The 25,431-nt window shown below is 45.6% G+C and overlaps 2 protein-coding genes and 1 long non-coding RNA gene across 22 annotated transcripts; 2 read left to right on the top strand and 1 right to left on the bottom strand.

Moving 5' to 3' along the window:
* Positions 1–1,529: 1,529 nt before the first annotated feature.
* LOC123145803 (transcription termination factor MTERF4, chloroplastic) lies at positions 1,530–4,204 on the top strand. Of its 3 annotated transcripts, none has more exons than XR_006472469.1 (3): positions 1,530–3,095; positions 3,193–3,254; positions 3,793–4,204. XR_006472469.1 is itself a non-coding variant. In XM_044565295.1 (1 exon), the coding sequence occupies exon 1, from the start codon at positions 1,621–1,623 to the stop codon at positions 3,094–3,096; it is 1,476 nt and encodes a 491-aa protein (XP_044421230.1). In that variant the 5' UTR covers positions 1,530–1,620. The 3 variants fall into 3 exon arrangements, 1 of the variants encoding a protein (XP_044421230.1); XR_006472468.1 differs by having other exon boundaries at positions 3,700–4,204; XM_044565295.1 differs by lacking the exons at positions 3,193–3,254; positions 3,793–4,204 and having other exon boundaries at positions 1,530–3,096.
* A 2,544-nt stretch (positions 4,205–6,748) lies between these two features.
* Positions 6,749–9,353, top strand: LOC123145802 (pectinesterase). The gene is made up of 2 exons (XM_044565294.1): positions 6,749–7,784; positions 8,542–9,353. The coding sequence occupies exons 1-2, from the start codon at positions 6,776–6,778 to the stop codon at positions 9,219–9,221; spliced, it is 1,689 nt and encodes a 562-aa protein (XP_044421229.1). The 5' UTR covers positions 6,749–6,775; the 3' UTR covers positions 9,222–9,353.
* Positions 9,354–12,878: 3,525 nt separating this feature from the next.
* Positions 12,879–24,797, bottom strand: LOC123145800 (uncharacterized). Of its 18 annotated transcripts, none has more exons than XR_006472462.1 (15): positions 24,418–24,797; positions 24,279–24,334; positions 24,106–24,185; positions 23,389–23,555; positions 22,609–22,733; positions 22,375–22,527; positions 21,909–22,100; positions 15,715–15,904; positions 15,364–15,573; positions 14,978–15,016; positions 14,822–14,907; positions 14,628–14,719; positions 14,043–14,173; positions 13,867–13,948; positions 12,879–13,300 (listed from the first exon to the last, which is right to left on the bottom strand). It is a non-coding gene; the product is annotated as an uncharacterized lncRNA (long non-coding RNA). The 18 variants fall into 18 exon arrangements; XR_006472458.1 differs by having other exon boundaries at positions 13,867–13,930; XR_006472459.1 differs by having other exon boundaries at positions 13,867–14,173.
* Between the last annotated feature and the right edge of the window lie 634 nt (positions 24,798–25,431).

Genomic DNA, 25,431 nt, shown 5'->3' with positions numbered 1-25,431 from the left:
CGTTTTTAGAATTTTCTTTCATTTTTTAGATTTATGAACTTTTCTATTATCATGAACCTTTTTTTCAAACTTGTGAACATTTTCTTGCAAATCCATTAACTTCTTTTACGTATCTTCATGACCTTTCTTCAAATTTATGATCATTTTTGTGTTCATGATTTTTTAACAAATTCATGAACTTATTTATATATTTTGAACTTTTCTAAATTCATGATTTCTTTAAAAAAATCTTGAACTTTTTTCAAATTCTTAAATTTGTTCAAATTTTTGAAAATTCAATGGTCAACAAGTTAAATGGTTAGTGTTAAGGATAAACATGTGAATGAACCACCAAGCCAAGAAATAAATTGAGCGAGCGAAAACCTGCACGAGATCGAGCCGGCGTTACGCTTAATGGGCCGGCCCAGCTGACCATCCACGTGAGCGCCAGAAGGGTGAACTGACGCTTAAGGCGCCGTATAGGAGGTCTCTCAAAAGCACAATTTAAGGGTTACCCTTTGCAAAAGTCACTTTCCATATTCTCAGGTACTCACAACTAGGGTCGTAACTTGGGAGCATTCATTTTTTTCGTAGATTTGTTGATTCAAAATGTTTTCTCTCTTGAAAAGTGCGACCAAATATCGAACCGATTTCACCTGTAGATTTCTCATGATAAGATCTTTGAAATTAGATCCCAAGTTAATAAGTTTCGATGAACTTTTTTTCCTGAAAAAGGAAAATGAAAAAACAAATACAAAAAACAAAAAATAGCAAGCAAATAACGAATACCAAAAATGGCAGAGCCCGAAAGCACGGTTGTGGTTTTCACCTTTTTAAGCACAATTTATGTTTTTTGGGGAAAAACACAGGTTATGCTCACGGAAGAACAACCATGCTTCTCATAGAAAGCACAGGTTGTGCTTTTCTTTTTTTAGAAGCACCCGTGGAATCGTAAATTTGCTTCTCGTAGAAGCACATGTTGTGTTTTTTTTGGAAAACTTTCAGTCTATTCATCTTCAGTGATGATAGTATAACAAACACCAGAATAATAAAAATTGCTTCTAGCGGAACCAAATATGTATTTCCACGAGAAACACAACTATGCTTTTTCATGAAAGCGCGGACTGCGTGTTTTTTTTTTCGAAAAGCATAACTATGCTTTATCCAAAACCTTCTAAAACCCACAAAGCCAAAATACAAAATACGATTAAAACCCAAAAACGCGTATAGTAAAATAAAAAATCCGAAATTCAGAGGGAATGCCCAGCATGTGACACGTGACGACGGCTTGACACACCACTTTGTGGTAGCCCCCAAGAGATAACCGTTGGTTAATTGCTCCAGAGGTCTCTGATTTCTTGTGCATTCTGACACAGATTTTTTTTTTTGAGCAACCGTGCATTCTGACACAGATAGTCCACACAAGTCGAGGCCCATTACAATCCTCTGGAGGAACATTGCTGCTGATGTGGGCTGCATCAGCTCAGCGGAATGGAACGACAAGCCCACAACAGAAGAAGAAACACATCCATTCGGGTGCGGCCCAGGAAAGCACCACAAACCCCACAGCCACTCTCTCCACCGCTAAGCCGCCGCCCTTCTCGCCCTCGCCGCCGCCCCCGGGCCGCCGCCGCCGCAGCCATGCTCCCGCTCGCCCGCGCGGCCCTCCGCCGCCTCGGCCCCGTGACCGCGGGGGACGGCTCCCTCCCCGCCCGCCTCCTCCTCCTCGCGCCGCTCGCCTCCAAGCCGTCGTCGTCCACGCCGCCGGAGTACCAGATGCCGTCGGTGACGTGGGGCGTGATCCAGGGCCGCAGGGAGCGGCTCGTGTCCCGCGTCCTCGCCCTCGACTTCCTCCGCTCCGCCGGCGTCACCGACCCCGCGGGCGAGCTGGAGGCCGTGGAGCTCCCCTCCTCCCTCGACGTGCTCCAGGAGCGCCTCGACTTCCTCCTCCGCCTCGGCCTCTCCACCGACGACCTCTCCGCCTACCCGTTCCTCCTCGCCTGCTCCCTCCGCAAGAACGTCATCCCCGTCCTCTCCTACCTCGAGAAGCTCGGCGTCACGCGCGCGCGCCTCGCCGCCTTCGTCCGCGCCTACCCGGCCTGCCTCCACGCCTCCGTCGCCGTCGACCTCGCCCCCATCGTCAAGGCGCTCCGCGGCCTCGACGTCGACCGCCAGGACATCCCACGCGTCCTCGAGCGCTACCCCGACGTCCTCGGCCTCAAGCCCGACGGCACCATCAGCACCTCCGTCGCCTACCTCGTAGGCATCGTCGGCGTCGCGCCGCGTGACATTGGCCCCATGGTGACACACTATCCCTTCTTCCTTAGCATGCGTGTTGGCACCACGATCAAGCCGTTCTGCGATTACATCACATCTCTGGGGCTGCCGATGCGGATTCTCGCGAGGATTATTGAGAAGCGGCCGTACATTCTTGGCTATGATCTTGAGGAGACAGTCAAACCAAATGTCGAGGCATTGCTCAGCTTCGGCATTCGGAAGGAGGTGCTGCCACTCATGATTGCGCAGTACCCATCCATTCTTGGGTTGCCCCTGAAAGTGAAGCTAGCAGCACAGCAGTACTTCTTCAACCTGAAGCTCAAAATCGACCCTGACGGGTTTGCCCGTGCCATCGAGAAGTTGCCACAGCTTGTGAGCTTGCATCAGAATGTGATACTGAAGCCCGTGGAGTTCCTCCGCGGCCGGGGGATCACCGATGATGATATTGGGCGCATGTTGATCCGGTGCCCGCAGATTCTTTTGCTGCGGAACGAGCTCATGAAGAACAGCTTTTACTTCTTCAAGAGTGAGCTGAAGCGGCCAATAAGTGAGCTTCTGGAGTACCCAGAGTATTTTACATACAGCTTGGAGTCAAGGATCAAGCCTAGGTACATGAGAGTGGCAAGCAAGGGGATCAGATGTAGCTTGGATTGGTTTCTGAACTGCAGTGATCAGAGGTTTGAGGAAAGGATGCGAGGGGATTTTATTGAAGGGGATGCACCAGGTCCTTCGTTTACAATGGGTGGGAAGCTTCAGATGCCTGGCAACCAGTTAGTGTCGGATGATGATAATGAGGAAAGTGACGATGAGGTGCTATATAGGCGGACCGTCATGCTCTAGTGAGTATAACTGCTTCTTGTTGCTGACCTGTTGTAGCATTCCATCAGTCTAATGAGTTTATTGACAAATTGAAAAAAATGGCCATATCTGTTTCAGATTTGGTGGAAGCTAATCCAAAATGTCTTCCACATGCGTTTGGGACAGCATCCTATAAGCAAGTGAGTTTGAGTTTGCATGTTTTTACATGTCGAGCAATATCTATTCTAGCCCTGGTAGTTTTCAAAGGAAAGAGAAATGATATATTTACTGATACCAGTATTCCAAATTAGTGATGAAGAACATTCAACTCGTCTAATTTTCCGAGCATAAACAGCCACAAAATTTTTAAGCACTTTCATGCTATCTGCTAAGCTAGAAGCAGAGGGGCAGTAAGTAGTTTTTGGTATATGTTCCTGGAGAAATTACAGGGATGAGATGGGTCGAAATGTCCTGTGTAAACACATTTGATGCCATTTTGGAGACATGGTAGATCTCTATAGTTCTATGTTCTGCTCAGTAGAAAATAGTCAAAGTAGTAATAATCATAATAACCTTGTAACTCATGATTTACTTCTCAAGTCTTAAAAGTTAATTCTAGCTGTTTTATTGTGTTCATCACTCCAGGCTTATATATTGTTGGTTGTCTTCGTTTGGAATTGGAATTGGTTAAGTGTCCAAGAATCCTCACATTATTGATGAGTGCTCTGTTGCCACCAGCCGCAAACGGAGGTTGCTGGGGTGCTGGCCTAAGCGATGTCTTTGACCGTGCCAGAGGTACTCAGGTACATCCTCTGATTGTTCCTGGCGAAGGATGAAAGCGGGACACCTGTACATAATTTTAAGCGGGTTATCAGTGAATTGCTCAAGCGAATGGACACGATGAATTAGTGATGAATTTTTTTCCCGCTGCAAAGAAATGCTACTAGTTGATTGTTGCATTAGTTTATTTTTGGTACTCTATCTAGGACAGGGTGTGATCACACAATAGGTTCAGATCTTTGTACTAACTTTTAGTACTACTATTATGTACTGTCTGTAACTCAAATACTCAGCATAACAGAACTTCTGCCTGACGCGAAGTTCATGTCAAATCTTATTTGAATCTGAAACAAAGGCGCTCAAACACTCAGCATAACAGAACTTTTGCCTGACTGGAAGTTCATGTCAAATCTTATTTGAATCTGAAACAAAGGCGCATAGGTGCCAAGCCATGATGACATAGCTATATATCTGAGCATTTCTTCTGCAGTGTGCAACGTTGCGTATTTTCTTCACCATTTGCCTGTCTGAGCTGGAGCGACGTATCAAATTCATTCTTCTTTTTCGAGATGATGAAACAGATTCATTGACCGGTCACTCAGCATGTTAATCAGGTCACCAGATTAGCGCCGAGGTCATCGGATTAGAGCCGAAATCACATCAAAACCACGAGCTAATTTAAGGCAGGTCTTCGGGCTATGAACTGATGACCTCTTGCGTACAAAAGTTTTCGCTGCACGGAATGTTGGTGAATGACAACAGGACACAAACAAAGAAACGCATCTTCGATCTGCTTTTAACATTTTCTCGTTAGCGTTGCGGACCACTTTGAAGCACGTTTCCTCTGTCCATTGATGGCCAGCATCGGTTCTTGCTCCAGATCGATCGCCGTGTGGGCTTGGCTTGCATTGCCCACAATCCAACCATGCAATGTTGAGCATCGTTCATGGATTAGCAGATCTGTTTGGGTGGAAATTCGACAAATTGTTCTGTGTTAATCTGGCATCTGTTTGTTCCCCTAGTAAGTTCCCGTTTGGAACGTAGGAAGTAAAAAAGAAAAGGATGTCATGCAACCTGATTTCCTACCGGAATCTAAAAACAAGGCAATACTCAAACTCTCGTTTGGATACCACACACCAAAAAACACATGAATTTTAAACACAAGGGGAAGAAAACATGAGGTCAAGGCCACATGGTTGTTTTCCTCCAAAATTTGAATGGATTGCCACATTTCATAGGAATTTTGGCCAGACATTCTTTGTTCCAAACATCACCGTGGGAAAATTTCCACTACAGAAATTCAGTCCTTCAACGATTTTTCTCTGTTTCAAAGGGGGCCTAGGTGTTTGAGCGCCTTTGTTTCAGATCTTTGTACTAACTTTTAGTACTACTATTATGTACTGTCTGTAACTCAAATACTCAGCATAACAGAACTTCTGCCTGACGCGAAGTTCATGTCAAATCTTATTTGAATCTGAAACAAAGGCGCTCAAACACTCAGCATAACATCACAACTATGGGGCGCACGGCCCTTGTCAAGTCAGTCCTTTGCTCCCAAGCGGTGTTCTCAATCACGCCGCTCGTCGTGCCTCAAAGCACTCTTCAGAGTCTGACCAAGATTGAACGGGTTTTCCTCTGGTCAGGTGCTGACAAGACTACGCGTGCCAAGTGCAAAGTGAAGTGGGACACGATTTGTAGGCCGAAGGAGTATGGTGGCCTTGGGGTGCTTAACTCTAAAAAATTTGTGCGTGCCCTTCGCCTTAGATGGCCTTGGTATGAATGGAAGGAGCCCCATAGATTGTGGATTGGGTTCGGAAACCCTTGTACGGAGAACGATCTCAGCTTCTTTTATGCCTCCACCACCATTACTCTGGGCAACGGAGCCAAAACGCCTTTCTGGGATTCTCTTTGGCTCCTTGGCCGTAAGCCCAAGGAGATCGCCCCGCACATCTATGAGGCCTCCAGGAGGAAGAATTGAAAGGTCAGGGAGGCTGTTAGAGAGGACGCTTGGATCTTCAAAATCAGCTACAACAACGTCGTCACCGGAGACCACATTCGAGAGTTTTTCACTCTTTGGATGCTTTTGGATGACGTCCATCTTGAGGAGCATCGGGAGGACGACATCACCTGGAAGCATTCCAATGATGGGATGTACTCGGCAGCCAGTGCTTATAAAGCGCAGTTTCTTGGCTTAACCTTGTCCCCAATGGATCGCATGGTTTGGAAAGTTTGGGCTCCTCCGAAGATCAAATTCTTTGCTTGGTTGGCTATTCAAGATAGGATCTGGACTGCGGACCGCCTGGAGAGGCGCGGGTGGGCCAACTGCGGTCTGTGCCCTCTTTGCTCTAGGGAGCAGGAAACGGGTGCTCATCTTCTCTTCAAGTGTCGCTTCACTATTCGGCTTTGGAGGTCTCTCGCGGCCAAGCTTGGCCTTCATCACATTGACACCTCCGGATGGCATCTTCATGACTCCGTCCTGGATTGGTGGGAAGATGGTACTGGGAGACACGTCCTCAACAGGAGTGCCTTGGCCTCCCTCACCCTCCTCGTCTGCTGGACCATCTGGAATGAACGTAATGCTAGGGTGTTCCGACACAAAAGTGCTCCGCCGCCTATTCTTCTTAACACAATCCTTGAGGAGGTCAAGCTTTGGGTTACAGCTGGTGCAAAGAAACTAGGGCCTATTGTATTTCGTGAGTAGTTCGCATGCCGTGTTTGAGGTGGTCGCTGTAAAACTCTAATCTACTCTCCCTTATTTAATAGATGAGGCAAATCTTTTGCCTCCGTTTTGAAAAAAAAAGGGCCTAGGTAGCAGAACAACATTGGCAACCAGGCTACAACAGCCAGCACGCAAAATGTCACTATAAAAACCCTTGGGCATGTGCCTGTACGCTGCACCAAATCCATGCGCCTATCGTCCCAGCGCTTTGCCGCCGGGACAATGGGAATGCACGGCGGGACAAGCTGGCGCCGACGGACGCAAGAAGCCGTCGCCATGGTGCTTGCTCTGGCTACGCTAGCAGCTCTTGCTACCGCGGGAGAGCAACAAGAGACGACGGCCTCCAGGGTTCTCGGCGGCAACGTCACGGTCGTCTCGTCGACGGAGGCGTCAGGCGTGAACATCACCGCCATCTGCTCGTCGACGCCGTACCCGGCCGCGTGCCGGACGGCGCTGTCCTCGTCGGCGTCGGGGGCGGCCAAGGACCCCTTCGAGGCCTCCGTGCAGTTTGCCATGGCCCGGGCTGCGTCGGCGCGCGCGCTGGCGCGCAACCTCTCGTCAGCATCGTCCGATCGCCGGGGCGCGCTGCCGCCCTCCGGCATGGACGACTGCGCCGAGCTGCTCGACGTCAGCCACGGCCAGCTCGGCGACGCGCTCGCGGCCAGCTCCGCGCACGACGCGTCCACGTGGCTCAGCGCCGCGCTCACGAACCAGGACACCTGCGCCGACAGCCTCGACGCCGTGCCGGCCTCCGCGGGGCGCGAGGGCGTGCGGCGGCGGGTCGGCGCGCTCGCGGAGTTCATCGGCACCGCCCTGGCGCTGCACGCCAAGCTCAAGGGTGGGAGCGCGACGCCACCGCCATCCACCGCGCCGAACCAGGCGTTCCCGTCCTGGGTCTCCCACCACGACAGGAAGCTCCTGGACTCCGCCGCGGGCGGCGTGACGCCGGACGCCGTGGTGGCGCTGGACGGCAGCGGGACGCACGGGACCATCGGCGACGCGATCGACGCCGTGACGGCGGCGGCAACGGTGCCGGTGGGCTCCTCCAAGGCGGGCGTCGGAGCAAGCAGGAAGGTGATCTACGTGAAGGCCGGGCGGTACGAGGAGAGCGTGCGGATCTCGAGCAGGCAGAGGAACGTGATGCTGATGGGCGACGGCAAGGGGAAGACGGTCATCGTCGGACACAGGAGTGTCGCCGACGGCTACACCACCTACGCCTCCGCCACTGTCGGTACGTACGTGCTACGGTGCTAGCGTACGTATTTGATGTGCATGCCGCATGGTGAAATCAAGGACCACTGCTACAAAAAGTTACAGATAAAATTTGGTTGCAACGTTTTCTTGGCCTAGCTACTACTACTATATATATATATATATATAATATATATATATATATATATATATATATAAAGGCATAATGCATTTTTTGAAACTGCCTTTGATCATTATTAAGATTAATATTATATAAGATGTATATATAATATAAAAATTATATCATGAGGAGCTCCTTTCACGTACCAATTTGATGGTATGCTTTATAACTTGCATGTCATATATTATTGATTTAATATGTGGTCCGATTAGTCTCAGAAAACACATTAGATCGTATATATATTGATAGAGGGAGTATGTTCTTGCAGAAGAAATTACTACATACCTACCATCACAGCATCATCCGAGCAAAAGCTAAAGCCCAAAAATGTAGCAGCTGGCCACTACAGTCCGCATGTACCCTCCAAACATAATTGCACAAGCAACCCAAATATGCCCATGTCAATACTTCGATTTGGTCTTTAGATCCATACACTTTTCACCACTTTATATCCACCATCTCGTCCGCAATATGTTGCACTATCAACAGATCCTATTTATGGGGAACCGTCAAATGTAACGATAGCGATGTTTCACTTGCCAATGTCACTCACATGTCACATGCATCTTTTCCGGTACTCGCTAACGCGTTTAATGGGGTCGTGTGTGCATGGCAGCTGCAATGGGCTCGGGCTTCATAGCCAAGGGCCTGACCATCATCAACGACGCCGGACCGGGCAAGGGCCAGGCGGTGGCGCTGCGGGTCGGTGGGGACCTCTCCGTTGTGTACCAATGCGACATCGAGGCGTACCAGGACACACTCTATACGCACTCCAACCGCCAGTTCTACGCCGAGGACGGCATCTCCGGCACGGTGGACTTCATCTTCGGCAACTCCGCAGTGGTCATCCAAAACTGCGATATCCATCCCCGAAAGCCCCGCCAGGGCCAGAAGGACACGATCACGGCCCAGGGCCGAACTGACCCAAACCAGAGCACCGGCATCTCCATCCACAAGTGCCGGATCGCCGCCGTGTCAGATCTAGGTGGCACGAAGGTGTATCTGGGCCGTCCGTGGAAGGCGTACTCACGGACTGTCGTGATGGAGAGCTCTCTCGACCGCTCGATCACCCCGGCCGGGTGGCTGGAGTGGTCGGGCCAGTTCGCACTCAGCACGTTGTACTACGGGGAGTATGGGAACACCGGGGCTGGCGCTGGGACAAGCGGGCGGGTGGAGTGGGGTGGAGTGCACACGTCACTGTCCACCGTGGAGGCCACACGGTTCACGGTGAGGGATTTTATCTTGGGAGACTCATGGTTGGGTGACACCGGAGTGAGCTACACTTCAGGGCTATGACTAAGGTGGTGATGGAGTCTGTGGTCTGCTGATATACTTGAAACATGGAACCAGATCACATGTAAAGACTGGATTGGTAACAATAAAGTGGAAGCTAGTGAGCTGCGATGCTAGCCTAGCTACCTGCTAACACATGACTTTCCAAGCTATTGTTGTCCATGTCCCGTACCGAAATCTTATCGAGGCTTGTTATTCACAAAAAGACAACATTTAGAATCTTTTGCACACTGCATAAATGATGCTGAATGTAACCAACAATCAAGCTACAACTGCTCCCTTTGTCCCGAATTACTTGTCACGGAAATAGATAGTAATGGGAGTATGATAGAAAGAACCGAGGGCACGTTCAGCTTAATTACGCTTGTAGAATTACCCTCACATGCCTCAACACCTTACAAATAACTGCCCTTGCACAATCAGTTCATCAGTTCGTCATTTTGGAACTACCTCTCAAGAACGATAATTCTCGGGTTAAAAAGTAGCAACAAAATACACCTTCAGAGCTGGTGTAATTAAAAACTACATTTTCATAGAATTTTTAACTCATAATCTGAACTCTAGGGCAAATGCGTAACCGAACACCTGCAATAACAATTGTTAGAAGTTGTTCTAGCAGAACAATGAGTAGATGTTTGAGAAGAAATCTGAATGAGGGGGCTCACCTGCCATTGGCTACGCATGGCTAGTTGATTTACTATAAAAAAACTAAAGTGTAGTTCAAATTTGCACACACTTCTGGATCTTCTAAATAGCGGGGAATATGCCCCGAATTATCCCAGAAAGTTAACTTGATTTATCAGAAGCTTTTAAAATTTCCGGGTCACACTAATCAGATTTCTTAGTCAATAATTATGTACTTTTTTGTCCTAGAATTTGGATTATGTGCCAAAATCCCTAAATGTGAGTTTGTTTGTCCAACTCAGAGTACTGGTGTTGCCATCTTGAAAAATCTGAAGAATCGAAAGCTGGATGAAATCGGTGACCACAGTCCCTAGATGCTTGATTGGCAATTGACAACACCGTACATAACAGGAGCTCCAATCACCCATCGCTATCTCTGAACTTTCTTGCAAAAGAAAGAAAACAAGAGGTTTATGTATATGGTATTGTTGGTTCCTTTTCATGAAAATTATTTTGTTGGTTTGCTATAGTCAGGTGGGAGATAGAAAATTCTTTTCTTCTGAAAAGAAAATGCCGCCAGAAGTAACTGGCCTTCTTTTGTAGCCCAGGCCTGAACCTTGGCCCTTGTTGATAACATGGCATTTTCATTTTACTATTTGCTCCCAAGATCACATGCACCAGTGTGAACGGTTAAAAAAAATACTCCATCCGTCCAGAATATAAGAGCGTTTTTTACACTAGTTATGGGACGGAGGGAGTAATAGTGAAAGCGTTGTATGCCATTCTAACTTCTAAGGAGTGTTAAGTGTTAACATGTGACAGTCGTGCAAGGACTTAAAATTTCAAATCTCAAAGGTTAGCTTGAAACAATCAATGGAGAGAGATATCTGGCTCATCCCACATGCACTACTGTGCCCGACAAGTTGTCAAAATACAAGACACAAGTTCAAATAGATGGCATCATCAATCTCAAAAGTTGTTGCATGGCTAAGATAAAGATCGCAAATGCCACAAAAGGATATATAGAAGTGTCACGACCGAAACATATCCAAGAACCTCAGTGCATTCCGACTTGACCTACAAGATCTGAATATTGTTAGGGCAGGAAGGACCCCACTCTCAAAGTGATCTCGCCATCTTCACCGGAGAATATGATTTATGCCTGGCAGCCTATCTGCACAGGACCGAAGGTGAAATAAAGTCAAACTACATGAAAAGAAAGTATGATTAAGATGCCTCTTACTGTGTGTGTATAGGAATTCTAAAATGAGGTCCAAGCAGAACGATTTTCCTTTTGGCTGTGAGTTCAGAGAATTTTTTTCCCTCCAGTTTACCTTTGCTCTATTCGTTGGAACGAAATGAATGAATAATGCTGCTAAAGGAAAATTTTCCTATTCTTATGTGCTTCCTCCACTTTCCTTACGAACCAAACAAGCTCGAAATGCATTTTTTTTGTACTCTAAGAGCAGGGACAGGGTGAATAATACCATTATTAGCCAATTAGATCTCATTTCGGAGCAGAAATTTCTATCAGTGTCCTATATAAAAGTGAAACTGCAAGAGAACAAACAACTAAGCCGCCGTACTTACTGTGATACAGAAACTTTTCACCAAGCCACCACAGCAAAGGCCTTGACTTTCTTCTCGTGCTTTTTCTCACGAACGAGTGACATCTTATTCCTTCTTAAGAGCATCTCCAACAATAGACGCGCTAAATAAGCCGCGCGCTGAAAAAAAACTCGTGAGTTCCCAGGTATGCTTGGCTCAATAGATTGCATGGATTGGAGTCGGAAGAATTGTCCTACGGCATGGCATGGACAATTCCACGACCAGAAAAAAGGTTCCACTATAATCCTTGAAGTTGTGGCCGATCATGAGACTTGGATTTGACATGTTTTTTTTTGAAATGCCTGGATCTTGCAATGACATCAATGTTCTTCAAGGTCACCACTCATGAATAGGATTGCAAATGGTGAAACTTCACCGGTGGAGTTTGTAGCAAATGGTCATACATACAACTATGGCTACTATCTTGCAGATGTCATCTACCCAAGGTGTCAAACATTTGTGAAGCCGTTGAAGGCACCACAAGGTAAGAAAAATCTTGATTTCCACAATGCTCAAGCAGCGGCTAGGAAAGATGTGGAGATAGCTTTTGGGATTTTGCAAGCCTAATTTGCTATTGTGAGAGGACCGGCTAGATTTTGGGATCAAAAGATCCTTTGGTACATCATGAACGCTTGTGTGATCATGCATAACATGATCATCGAGAATGAGCGTGGGCAAGATTTAGACTATTCTCAGTATGAGTTGATGGGACATCTCGTGCGAGTGCGAAGGAGGGCTGTGAGGGCGACCCGCTTTGTTGCCTCCTATCATGCCATTCGACGAAACACATGATGAGCTTCAAAAGGATCAAGTCGAGGAGTGGTGGTCATGAAATGAGCAACAAAACTAGTTTGATGTCGTATGTTTGTTGTATTGTTCATGAACTATTTGTTGTATTGAAGATAAATTATTTGTTTGAGTTGTAATAATAATTGAACTATTTATCGTTGATTTATTTTATGTGTGTTTGATCTTCTTGGTTCTATGTTTGAGTGGGAAATGTTACTTGTGTTGGACGCGCGCATTAGAATTTAGTGCGTCTGTTGGAGCGCTACCTGTGGCGCACAATATTATAGCGCTTCTGGTAAAGAAAAACACCAGCCCAACACGCTAAAACGTTATTTCAGCGCTGCAATTTTTTTTAACACCTCACACTACCGCGCCTCTGTTGGTGATGCTCTAATAAGGAACTAGATCGGCAACGCGCCTTGGCGCGAGGGTGCCGGTCCAACCGATATGATCAAGCAGTGAAAGATCAAACCGCATGATGCATTAGTAGGAAGGCAAGTTTAGCACATGTAACAGGACAACTTAATCAAAGAAGTGCTACTTGCTGAACCCCAACTCCCGCGTGTGCGTGTCTATCCGGATGAAAATATATCAACGAATTGATAAAAAAAATCAATGATCAAACCTCAGATATAACTCTTTTTCGATCAACATATGATATTACTCAATATATCATGGAAATATATCTGATATTACTCAAAGAGTAGGTAATGGTAGATACTCACAACAGTGAACACACTGTAAAATATCTAAAAAATGGCCCTACCTACATGCCATCGGCGCATTTGTTATACAATGTGACATGTGAAATACCTAAGCAACGTTTGTTATGGTGGAAATCAAAAGCAGGCTATAGTATTAGTCCCAGATAACTTATTTACACCGTTTTTCACACTGCATAATAGTAAACCACATGGTTGAATATTTGATTTGCTTGCATATTGCAACGCATGTTGCCTTGCCGGCGTCGCCGCTAATGCCCGACTGCTCCTGGAGGCGTCAGCGGTGGTGTCAAGGCTGAGGGCGAGGAAGAAGGGCTGGTCGCCGGCTCCAGTTTGCATCTGCAGAAACCCAAGAACTAAACATCAACCAAATGATGTGCAGTGAAGGCTATACTGAATGAGTTTGCATCAGGAAACATGTCAGCTGAGATGAGAACTTCCACAAGAAAAATGCTCAGTGATAGTGTTTGTTTATTCACTGCAGATAAAACTGATTATGTAGTGCGAAAACTGATTATGTAGTGCGTTCCTCTGTTTATGTACATGCCATGCGAGACTACTATGCATGAAATTTATACTGAGACAGGGCTACTAATCTTTCTAGATTATATATTCAATTGACTTTCTAAAATAATTACACCAATTCACATACGGTCAGTGAATTTGACAATCACTTAAGTTTACAGTATATGGCTCTTGCGAGTGCACAATTTGCTGGTCGTTATTTTTTCTTAGTCAGTTCACCACAAAACAATATATTTGTTCAGTTGTTCTAACTATAAAAAAATATCTCTTGAATAGGTGAAGAAAACAAATACTTATTGAACAACATGATATGACAATGATGCAAAGAAAATCATTGTTCATATGAATCGTTTAAATAACTCAGGTCAATAGGAAAGAACCGCATCGATGTTGGCCAGGGACAGGGCAACGTCCTGTCAGAGATGCTTTTAGCTAGTTGACACCCTGCATAAAATGATGCTTCTTGGTGCAACGAAACAAAGGAAATCTCAACACAAAGGAACATACCGCTCCTCTTCGAAAAGTAGTAGGAAAAGGAGAAGCATGATATACTCACCCCATATACAAGGATTCCTCTTCTATGTGGGGTATGGTTCTATAACAGAAAGTTGATGGTGGTTGTCATAGCCAAAATACAAGCACAATCGACAGTAATCACCTCCCGGGGAACAAGAATTTTCTGCATTACTAACAAAGGTAAAGAGCAAAAGCTCCCAAAGTTATGACCCCGTCGAATTTACTAAAGATGCAATATTTTGCTAGTGCCAAAACAAAATTAGCATCAGACGACAGGTTTCATGTTTGTGTGAAATAAAATCATGATTTGGTGCTCCCAGAAATCTAGCTGGTAATAGTTTAACACAAAATACTGCAAGTATACTGAATCAGATGCTGTAGTAAGTACTCCCATGTCAACAACATCCATATTTGAGTAAAAGTAAAGTTTGCCATGACCTATTTCACAGCAATATATCGCATCAACATGCCCTAGAGCTTTTACAGAATCACAGCTTTGTCATGTTTAAGACCTAAAATAATAAGGTCTAAACTTAAACCAACATAAATGGCATTGCAGCTTTAAGCCTTTAATTACTAATACCCACATCAATACGCAACACTGCGATGTAAGAGTGAAGTGTACCTGATCCACCGCCGACAAGGAAGGCCATCCCTTGATCCCTAAGCTTCTGTTTGAGGATCATATGTAGAAGAAAAATGTGCATCTTTCATTTCCTGGAAAGCAAGTTGCCCAGAAGCATGCCAAATAAACTAAAGACAAACTTGTAGGATCCACATGACCTCATAATGAATAAGGTACCTCAACAATAACCCTACCTCTGACCAATTTCAATGTTGTGCGGCCGCTGATCAACTGTACTTGGGACTGACACATAATTGACCGAGCAGAGGAAAGCATCTGCCTGCAATTTGTTACATTATGAGGTTCATGCGACTGTTTTAAAGCGGATTACAGACTTCAAGATAATTTACCTGGCAAAATAGTTGCCCACCAAAGTTCGCTAGATCTATCTGTAACAAAACGCGACTGTTTAGAATTTTCAATTAATTTGTACATAAGATCAGAGTGCAACTCATACAAAAGTGTCTTCCAGTCAGAAAAGAATTGGTAAATAACAAAATTCCAATGTCAATTAATGTGCCAATGTAGTTCATACAACAAGGTGCTACAATGAACAAAATACATATGTGCTAACCCAAAATTTTGTTAACTGCTACAAAGTTCAGTTAAGAGCTAAGGGGGGAAACATGATTCACAGATAGCTTGATGAACTGTAGGTAGTGCGTGTAAATCTTTCATACAAGAAAGAAAAGAGAGATCAGGAGAAGAGATAGAAGGCATGAAGTGGAAGGGATACCTAACCAGCTGGAGGGCGACGGTTTACTGAGTAGCCAGGGTGAATCTTGTGACCCACCGGCTGGTAGCGGTGACCTGTAGGAAGAGGAGGCGAGGCCAAGGCCAAGGTGTGGTGAGGACGGCGCTCGGGGTAAGAAGTGCAGCACAGGCCGCTACCAGCCAAGGAAAGGAGAGGAGGAGCATCATTGAGACCGGCACCCTCGCGCCAAGACTGGAACTAACAAAATTTAGAAATAATGGACACTGCATATTCATGGTGCTAGTCAAACAGAACATTTCCTAGCTCCACATAGATCCTAACCAGGATCAAGTCAAGTAACCAGCATCAAGTCAAGTAACTATTCATTTTCACCTGGGGCTTGGACCATCAATGTGGTTATGGTGATGTGTTGTCCATAGCTTCGTCATGGCAGGGTCACTAGTGCAGTTGCTGCTCCACGGCCATTATCTGACAGCGCCCCGAGTGTCGTTGAAGACACACCACGACGATGTTGATGTCGTCGTGGAAGTGGTGCCTTATCATCTTCAGGTCCTAGTTAAAACTGAATACAACATTACTATAGTTATTTGGACAAATTACAGTTCAATTAGCAGCAAATGTTTCTAGCCAATAATTGTGAAGGTCACTTGACATTGTAGTTACCATTTTAATACATAAATTAACTGGTCACATCTGTTCATAGGCATCTATCCAAACAATTGCTGAGAAAATGAAATGCTTCTAGAATTTCATACATAACTGTTTGCTAGTGCTATGAGGGCTGTAATGCTAACGGAGGCATGTTTATCTCTTTCAGATAAGCAGTGTATTCAGCCCAGGGAAATATATGAAATGTTGCATGGGGCACAGACATAGTCTATGCACAGTTTAATGGGTAACAAATTTTGCCTTAACAATGATAATATAACACGGAAACTGAAGAACATTAGAGGAGCACAAATCTTCATATGAAGAAAAGCAACTTTAAATTAGGCAAGGATATTGATCTACAAATGTGAGGTAGAAAAATGTTTATTTTTGTTGGGCTGTGTTTGTTTGTGTGTGTGTGTGTGCGCGCGCGCGCGCTATGGCCCAAAGGGCCCATACATGTAGCATATATCTGTATGTATAGCAGCTGAGTAAGAGAATAGAGATTCTAGTGCTTTCCCCAACCTACTGTCTTCATGGTGTCAGAGCCCAGGCGATGGCGACCGAGATCTAGCTGCTGCTGGTGAAGTGGTGATGCAGCGGCGACGTCAGGCTGCAGAGGAGGTTGTTGGGTAGTTTGTGGTGGTGCAGAACACCGGAGCCCAACCGTGGGTGCTGCGGCGGCGGGATTGGCGGACGGTGAGACGGGGAGCAGATTGTGGAGGTCGCTGGTGGTAATCGGCGGCGTGCAGCGGAGCTCCGGCGTCAGCGGACAAGTGTGCAGGCAGAGAATAAGCTCCAAGCACGGGCAGCAGTACCAAGCGGAGGAATACTACTGCCCAGGTGGAGGCACTGTGCAGTTGCGGAGGCCACGGCCGGCCGCGCGCGTGCGTACAACCACTTGCAGGCCTGCGGTGCTGGGACGTGGTGGTGAAGGTAGGAAGCTGGGTGAGGTCCCCTTCAGTTGTGGCGGATAGTAGGTTGCAAGGGAGGTGCCTGGTGCGTCCTGTGTGTGGGAGCAGAGGAAAGGGGATCTGGCGAGGTAGTTAAGAGGAAGATTTCTTGTTGCTTCAGCAAGTAGAGAAGATAAGAGGAGCAGCTCTGCTTGTTGCAGTGCTTGAGAAGTGAGTTCATTACTGAACCATGGGGGAGAATCAGGGGATTCAACAAGTTCTTGAAAAATTGGCTCAACTTATCACTGCAAAGGCAGGGGATGCATCATCTGGCAATGCAATCATGCCACGTACCGAGCTGACACAGGAAATTGAGTTGATGCCAAATGACATCAAATTGGAGGGTATCAACTATTACTTGAGCTGGTCGAGGAGGGCATTGCTGATTTTGAAGACAAAGGGACTTGAGAACATTGTTGAGGAGGAATCAACTGAGCCAGCAGATAAGACAAGTGTGGAGTGGAGGACATGGAGTACTACCAACTCATTGGTGGTGGCATGGTTGTTAAATTCTTTGTCACCGAGCATTGCTGCAACTGTTGAAACCATCTCAAGTGCAGCTGAGGTGTGGAAGACTTTATCGAAATTGTACTCCGGAAAGGGAAATGTGATGCTGATGGTTGAGACACAAGAGAGAGTTAGCGATCTGAGGCAGGGGGCGTACTCTGTAATGGAGTATGTTGCTGAGTTGCAGCGATTATGGGCTGACTTAGATCACTATGACCCTCTCGAGCTGCCACATGCAGATTGCATATCTAGTGTTAAGAAGTGGATTGAACGCAGGAGGGTGATAGAATTCCTTAAGGGTTTGAATTCAGAATTTGAAGGGAGACGAGCTACTATGTTCCACCAACCCACTCTTCCCAATCTGGAGGAAGCTATAGCAGCAATTTCACAAGAGGAGATCAGACTGAAAGTGATGAAGAACAATGTAGCAACTCCATCACGTTCTGCCTTCATAGTAACCAGAAACAATGAGACCAGAGATTGTTTCAACTGTGGTGAGATGGGACACTTGAGTCGTAATTGTCATGCCCCGCAGGCCAACCCGTGGAAGGGGTAGAGGATATGACCGAGGTGGACCAAGAGGAGGTAGAGGTCGAGGATATAGGATTGGTCACAAAGCAAATTTGGTGATACAAGAGAGGAATCCCATGACAAAGTCGAAGTCTCTGTAAAAGAGTTAGAAGAGTTGAGGACATTGAAAAAGAAGATGGAGAGTACTACGGGTGATAAAGGCCAAAGGGACTCCACATTTGGTGATTTTGCTCACTTTGCCTATGCTAATGAAGGTAACTGTGCTCATACATCTACATTCTCACTAGTGTCGCAACCAGATTGGATTCTTGATTCGGGTGCATCTAAACATGTCGCGGGCACATCAAATGAGTTTGAGTCGTATGCTCAATATCCATCCACACGTAAAGAAACTATCCAAACAGCTGATGGCACCTCACAGCCCATTAAAGGTGTTGGCACAGTACAATGCACACATTAAACTTTCATCGGTTTTGCATGTTCCTGCTTTCCCGATCAATCTTATCTCAGTGAGTGCTTTGATTGATGATTTGGATTGTCGGGTAATTGTTGACCGAAAAATATGTCTAATTCAGGAGAGGGAGACAGGGAGGAAGCTTGGGACCGGAACCAGGCGTAATGGGCTATGGTACATGGATCGTGAGGTGCCAAACAATGCAGTGTCTACGGTGTTAGCAGTAATGATGGGCGAGAAAGAAGCTATGATGATGCTTCTGCATTGTAGAATGGGGCACATCTCTTTTGATAAAATGAGCAAGGTCTTTCCTGATGTAATGTGTGGAGCGGATAAGAACAAGCTTTTGTGTGATGCTTGTGAGTTTGCCAAACACACAAGGACATCTTATGTGCGTAGAGGGATTAGGAGTATATCTCCTTTTGTACTTGTTCATTCTGATGTGTGGACATGTCCTGTTATCTCTCTTAGTGGAATGAAGTATTTTGTTACATTTATTGATTGTTACTCTCGCATGACATGGATATACCTTATGAGGCACAAGTATGAGGTGTTCAACTGTTTTATGGGTTTTTATGCTTATGTGAAAAATCAATTCAACACACAGGTCCAGATTATTCGGACCGATAATGGGACAGAGTATATGAACAAAGAATTTGGTGCTTTTATGTCAGCACAAGGTATAATGCATCAAACCTCTTGTCCAGGTACACCTCCTTAAAATGGAGTGGCAGAAAGGAAAAATCGTCACATCTTGGAGATGGCTCGTTCATTGATGTACACAATGAATGTGCCAAAATTCTTGTGGAGTGAGGCTGTAATGACAGCTACATATCTCATCAATCGTATGCCATCAAGAGTGATTGGGATGAAGACTCCATGTGAAATGTTGCTTGGTGAGAACAAATTTGTGGTTCCACCGAAGGTTTTTGGATGCACTTGTTTTGTTAGGGATCATAGACCGTCGGTGGGGAAGCTTGATCCACGTGCAGTGAAATGCATCTTTATTGGATACCCTTCAGGACAGAGAGGTTACAAGTGTTGGAGTCCTAGCGAACGACGCACATTTGTGAGCATGGATGTGACATTCAGGGAGTCTGAGCCGTTCTATGGAGAGAAGACGGACCTCAGCTCGTTATTTGACTTCGACTCTCCTAGCATGAGTGATGCTAGTCGAGAGAGGGAGAGTGAACCGTTGAGGACAAAGGAAGGTGAAACATCGAGAATTGTGGTTGGTTCAATTCCATGTCCTCCTATGGAAGATGGAAGATGGAGAAAGCCAAACGAGGAAGGAAATTTGAGAGTGTATACAAGGAGACAACCTGTAAGTGACAAGATATGGAGCAAGCCCAATGAAGAAGCAAATTTAAGAGTGTATACGAGAAGAAAATTGCAACAGGTGCAAGGGGAGCAACCACATGTTATTGCTGAAGGTGTTGAATCATCTAATGATAATCTAGGTGCTATAGATGATTCACTAGAGTTACCGATTGCCTTGAGGAAGGAAGCTCGAGCTAATGCTGGAAAACCCCGGAAAGGTATGGATTTGATAATGATATAAGTAATTATGTTTCCTATAGATCTCTTTCTCCCGCATACAGGGTTTTTGTTGCATCGCTACAATCAGTGGCCATCCCAAAGGACTGGAAGGCAGCGAAGCAGGATCCTAAGTGGTATGAAGCCATGATGGAGGAACTGAATGCTCTTGACAAGAATAATACTTGGGAACTTGTACACCTTCCAGCAGGAAAGAAGGTTGTGAGTTGCAAGTGGGTCTACACAGTGAAGCAAAATGCAGAAGGGAAAATTGAGCGATATAAGGCAAGACTTGTTGCTCGGGGATATAGTCAAACGTATGGTATTGACTATGACGAGACATTTGCACCAGTGGCAAAAATGAGTACTGTGAGGACTCTAATTTCTTGTGCAACTAACTTTGGATGGCCTCTCCATCAACTTGATGTTAAGAACACGTTCCTGCATGGTGATCTACAAGAGGAGGTATATATGGAAATTCCACCTGGTTTCTCCACTCCTAAAACAACAGGAAAAGTATGTAGGCTGAGGAAGTCTCTTTATGGTCTGAAGCAATCTCCAAGGGCATGGTTTGATAGGTTCAGGCGTGTTATTTGTCATATGGGATATAGACAATGCAATGGAGACCACACTGTATTTTATAGACACTTGGGGTGTCGAATTACTGTCCTTGCAGTTTATGTGAATGATATTATAATCACAGGAGATGATGAGGTGGAGATATCACGATTGAAAGGAAGTTTGAGCAAGGAGTTTGAGGTCAAAGATCTGGGCCAACTTAGGTACTTTCTTGGCATAGAAATTGCGAGGTCTTCCAAGGGGATAGTTCTATCGCAACGAAAGTATACCTTGGATTTGCTAGATGATACAGGTATGCTTGGGTGTCGAGCCGCATCCACGCCCATTGATCAAAATCACAAGTTATGTGCTCAATCAGGGGAACCCGTGGACAAGGAGAAGTATCAAAAGCTTGTTGGAAGACTCCTCTACCTATGTCACACGAGACCATATATCTCATATGCAGTGAGTGTGGTGAACCGATACATGCATGATCCCAGGAGTGGACATTTGGATGCTATATATCGGATCCTCCGATATCTGAAGGGTAGTCCAGGGAAAGGATTATGGTTCAAGAAGAATGGCCATCTCACTGTAGATGGTTATAGTGCTGCGGATTGGGCTAGTTGCCTTGATGACAGAAGATCGACCTCTGGCTATTGTGTATTTGTTGGAGGGAACTTGGTGTCATGGCGGAGCAAAAAGCAGCAGGTGGTGTCAAGGTCGACAGCTGAAGCAGAGTATAGAGCTATGTCACAGGGGCTTAGTGAGATGTTGTGGGTGAGAAACCTCTTATCAGAACTGAAGGTGTTAAGAAAGGGCCCTCTAAATGTATGGTGTGATAACAAATCAGCGATTAGTATCGCTAACAACCCAGTCCAACGTGACAGAACCAAACATGTGGAGATAGATCGTTTCTTCATTAAGGAGAAGGTGGATGATGGCACAATCAAGATCAGTCATGTAAGCTCAAAAGAACAAGTTGCAGATTGTCTTACCAAAGGATTAGGGGTTAGGGAGAGTAATTCAGCATGTAGCAAGATGGGGATGATCGATATCTATCACCCATCTTGAGGGGGAGTGTTGGGCTGTGTTTGTTTGTTTGTGTGTGTGTGTGTGCGCGCGCGCGCTATGGCCCAAAGGGCCCATACCTGTAGCATATATCTGTATGTATAGCAGCTGAGTAAGAGAGTAGAGATTCTAGTGCTTTCCCCAACCTACTGTCTTCAATTTTCCAAGGTACTAACTCGCAAGTGGTCTGAAAATTCTGTGAATATAATGTAGATCAAACATGAGATCCTACTGACAGACACCACTTTTTATATTGAACGAAATGGCATTCTGTTCCTGCGTGAAATCAGCAAGGAAGTGGTACCTACCTTAGAAAGGTCTCCTCAGCCTGAGGCCACACAAGTAAGGTGGCCCCTGAAAAAGAGGAGCTCATGATCCATGTGCCTGTCCAGTAACCTTCATTTGCTCGTACTACTCTGTCCCATACTTGTACATGGTATTTAATCATAGCTTGTCGTGCAGCTCGCAGGTGGATTTGATGAGGCGTGTTTAGGGAGATCCTAATGATAGACACCACTTATTATATTGAGAAATGCCAGGATTCTTTTTGGAATCTTGTAACCATGCAAGTTCTGCTTATGCAATCAACAATACCGCAAAAGAAACAGGGAAATTGTCTGATGCAATTACTAAAACCGTGTGAGTTGATTATTCATCAATTGCTCATGGCTATGGCATAAAAAATATGTAGGCTTCAATTCAACATTGGTATGAGAGAGATAAAACATTCTGTATGCTATTACACAATAGAAAAGGTAACATCATAATGCGCACCGAGTACTTGTGCTGCAGTAAGCTGTGTGATCAGATTTGGATCCAGCATCTGTCGAACAAAGTCTTTAGCAGGCTCAAATACTCTGGGCCATGCGTCTCTTTTTAAATCTACCACAGAGCATATAATTGCATGTGGTACTCCCTCTTTAGTTTCTGCACAACATCAGAACAATTTGTAAGGTGATTTATAATTTCGTCACAACATAATTATATCAAATCAGGGAAATTAAGTACCTTCCTAAAATGGTGACGCATATAACTCCTGCAATCCAGACATTGATTTCAGGGCCAAAGTTGTGCTTTAATACCCTCCGAGGACATGTAGTATGGACTGAACACAATTTCACTAATCCGCTCACCTGCACATACAAGCCATCATCAATGATGAATAAACCTTTGGTTCTGCAGCCAAAATGGCATGCATATATTCTGAATAAAGGTGCACAACATTATGAAGCATGTAGGTTGTTGAACCTGTTCGTCGGCATTAGTACAACACACATTCTGCTCATGCTAACAACATCTACTATTAGACTATTAAATCATTCCTCAGATTTCTATTTTCTAAATTAAAATAGACCTTGCTAGAGCAGAAAAGAAGCAGATGCAAATAAAAACTATAGAATCAAAATCCAGATTAATTTGCAGCGTCTAAATTGGGCACGGATATGGAAGTTTAAGGAAAAATGTAGGATTAACCTATAACATCCCCATTCAACATTCATTTATTCTGCCAGGAATGTCGCATATTACTTATGGCAATATTAGCAATGCAAGCATAGAAAGACTGCACCAGAATAGATTCCAAATTAAATTGTTGACTGCATAATTACATAAAAGCTGAATAGACGGTCCTCATGGATGAACACGTGGCGCAACATTTCCTTTTGTTACAGAAATAAGCACTATTTTAGACATCAGTTCTACCAATCAATTGCATTTCAATCGAGATACGAGGATAGGCACTAGGATTTGGGGGAGGGTTGGTGGGTGCAAAGCAAAGGATCTGAATACCTCGTGGTGGCGTGGAGATGGGATCTGGGCGCCCACCATGGGTGCTGGGGGATATCCACTTCCTCCTTCCTCACCCTCTCTTCTTACCACCCCATCTCCCTCTACCTCCAACTCTTTCTCCCATATCTTGTTGGTGGTGGCGGGCGGCACACACTGTCGACAGGCGGCTGCAAAGAGAGGCGTGCCACAGCAACGACGCGAGCTCAGTGAGGGAAAAGAAATGTAGGAGGGTGGGCATGGGAGCATGGAGGGGCAGTCCAGACGACGGCGAGAGACAACGCAACAACCAAAGGAACGGATCAGGAGAGGGGCTATCATTTAATCCTCACAAACTGAAGCCACTGGAATGACATAGGACACGCAGGGCCAACACACACATCAGTAGGCCATGCCAATTGAATGAAAAGAAAAAAACCACCAAGCACGAAGCACCCATGTGCAAATGAGGAAAAAATTCCATCCCTAGTAGGATCCAGCCAAAGCACACTCCTGTAAACCACAAAGAAACAAAAAGGGAAAATAAAACCACTAAAATACAACCAGTGGATAGTACTCTCTGTCTCCACCAATATAAGACAGCAAAGAAAGACACTCTATGCACATCTACATGAACGACAATCACAGTTTACCGAGCTCAACATCAATTATACACGCACACGAGCACCAACGTAGACATGCAAAGGAACAACAGTAGATAGAAGGAGAAGAGGGGTCGACCTGTAAGTCCCTGGACGAAGACAGGGAGGCTGCTATAGATCCAACAATGAGCAGACAAGAGGGTTGACCAAAAGGAGCTCCTACAAAGAATAGACCAGTCGGCAGCAAAACAAGTGTCAAGATCCTGGCTCAACTAAAGCAGACGGCGAAAACTGGGTCAAAACGAGACTTACCCATAGATTGATGAGTGTGACAACCAATCTGGCCCAACGACCACAAGAATAAAGATCTGCAGGCAATAGAAATCCAAAATCAATTAACCAGGGCCAATCCAATTGAGAGAAAGCACAAGCAACGTGGGGAACGGCTCACTTGACAGTCGTCGGAATTGCGCCCCTGAATCATCACGTACGAGACGCTCGAGTTAAGCCATGGCCGCCGCCGTGCTCAGAGCTCGGCCCCGACCGCCGCCGCGCTCACCAACGCACCCACATGCCTGGGCTCGAGCTCGGCCATGGCCGCCATCGCGCCCGGATCCAGAGCGCCCTTCTACCCCTCGGCGCGCGCTGCTCGCCGCCGGGCCTCACAGGAGTGGTCGCCGCCAGGCCGTCTTCGAATCTGGCCACCGCGGCCCGACCGGCGGGCATGTGATTTGGGCGACGGGAGGGGAGGGGAGGAGGCGGAGCACGGGGGATGAAGGGTGGTGGCAGCGGCGAGTGCGGGGATGGTGGGGGCGACTGGGAGAACGAAGAGGCGAGACATGAAGGCAATAATAAAGTTTTTTTTTGACTGGGAGGCAATAATAAAGTTGTTATTTATATTTCCTTATATCATGATAAAAGTTTATTATTCATGCTAGAATTGTATTAACTGGAAACTTAGTACATGTGTGAATACATAGACAAACAGAGTGTCACTATTATGCCTCTACTTGACTAGCTCGTTGAATCAAAGATGGTTAAGTTTCCTGGCCATAGACATGAGTTGTCATTTGATTAACGGGATCACATCATTAGAGAATGATGTGATTGACTTGACCCATTCCGTTAGCTTAGCATTTGATCATTTAGTATATTGCTATTGCTTTCTTCATGACTTATACATTTTCCTATGACTATGAGATTATGCAACTCCCGAATACCGGAGGAACACTTTGTCTGCTACCAAACGTCACAACGTAACTGGGTGATTATAAAGGTGCTCTATAGGTGTCTCCGATGATACTTGTTGAGTTGGCATAAATCAAGATTAGGATTTGTCACTCCGATTGTCGGAGAGGTATCTCTGGGCCCTCTCGGTAATGCACATCACTATAAGCCTTGCAAGCAATGTAACTAATGAGTTAGTTGGGGGGTGATGCATTATGAAACGAGTAAAGAGACTTGC

The sequence above is a fragment of the Triticum aestivum genome, chromosome 6D, assembly GCF_018294505.1.
Source record: "Triticum aestivum cultivar Chinese Spring chromosome 6D, IWGSC CS RefSeq v2.1, whole genome shotgun sequence".
NCBI classification, from domain to species: Eukaryota; Viridiplantae; Streptophyta; class Magnoliopsida; order Poales; family Poaceae; genus Triticum; species Triticum aestivum.
Note: the sequence above shows the minus strand (reverse complement) of the source record. Positions and strands in the feature narration are given on the sequence as shown.

Excerpts from the sequence above, each read along its gene's own strand:
- LOC123145803 (XM_044565295.1), top strand. The coding sequence starts at position 1,621 with ATGCTCCCGCTCGCCCGCGCGGCCCTCCGCCGCCTCGGCCCCGTGACC.
- LOC123145802 (XM_044565294.1), top strand. The coding sequence starts at position 6,776 with ATGGGAATGCACGGCGGGACAAGCTGGCGCCGACGGACGCAAGAAGCC. Across the intron at positions 7,785-8,541 it reads CTACGCCTCCGCCACTGTCG|CTGCAATGGGCTCGGGCTTC; the intron begins GTACGTACGTGC and ends TGTGCATGGCAG.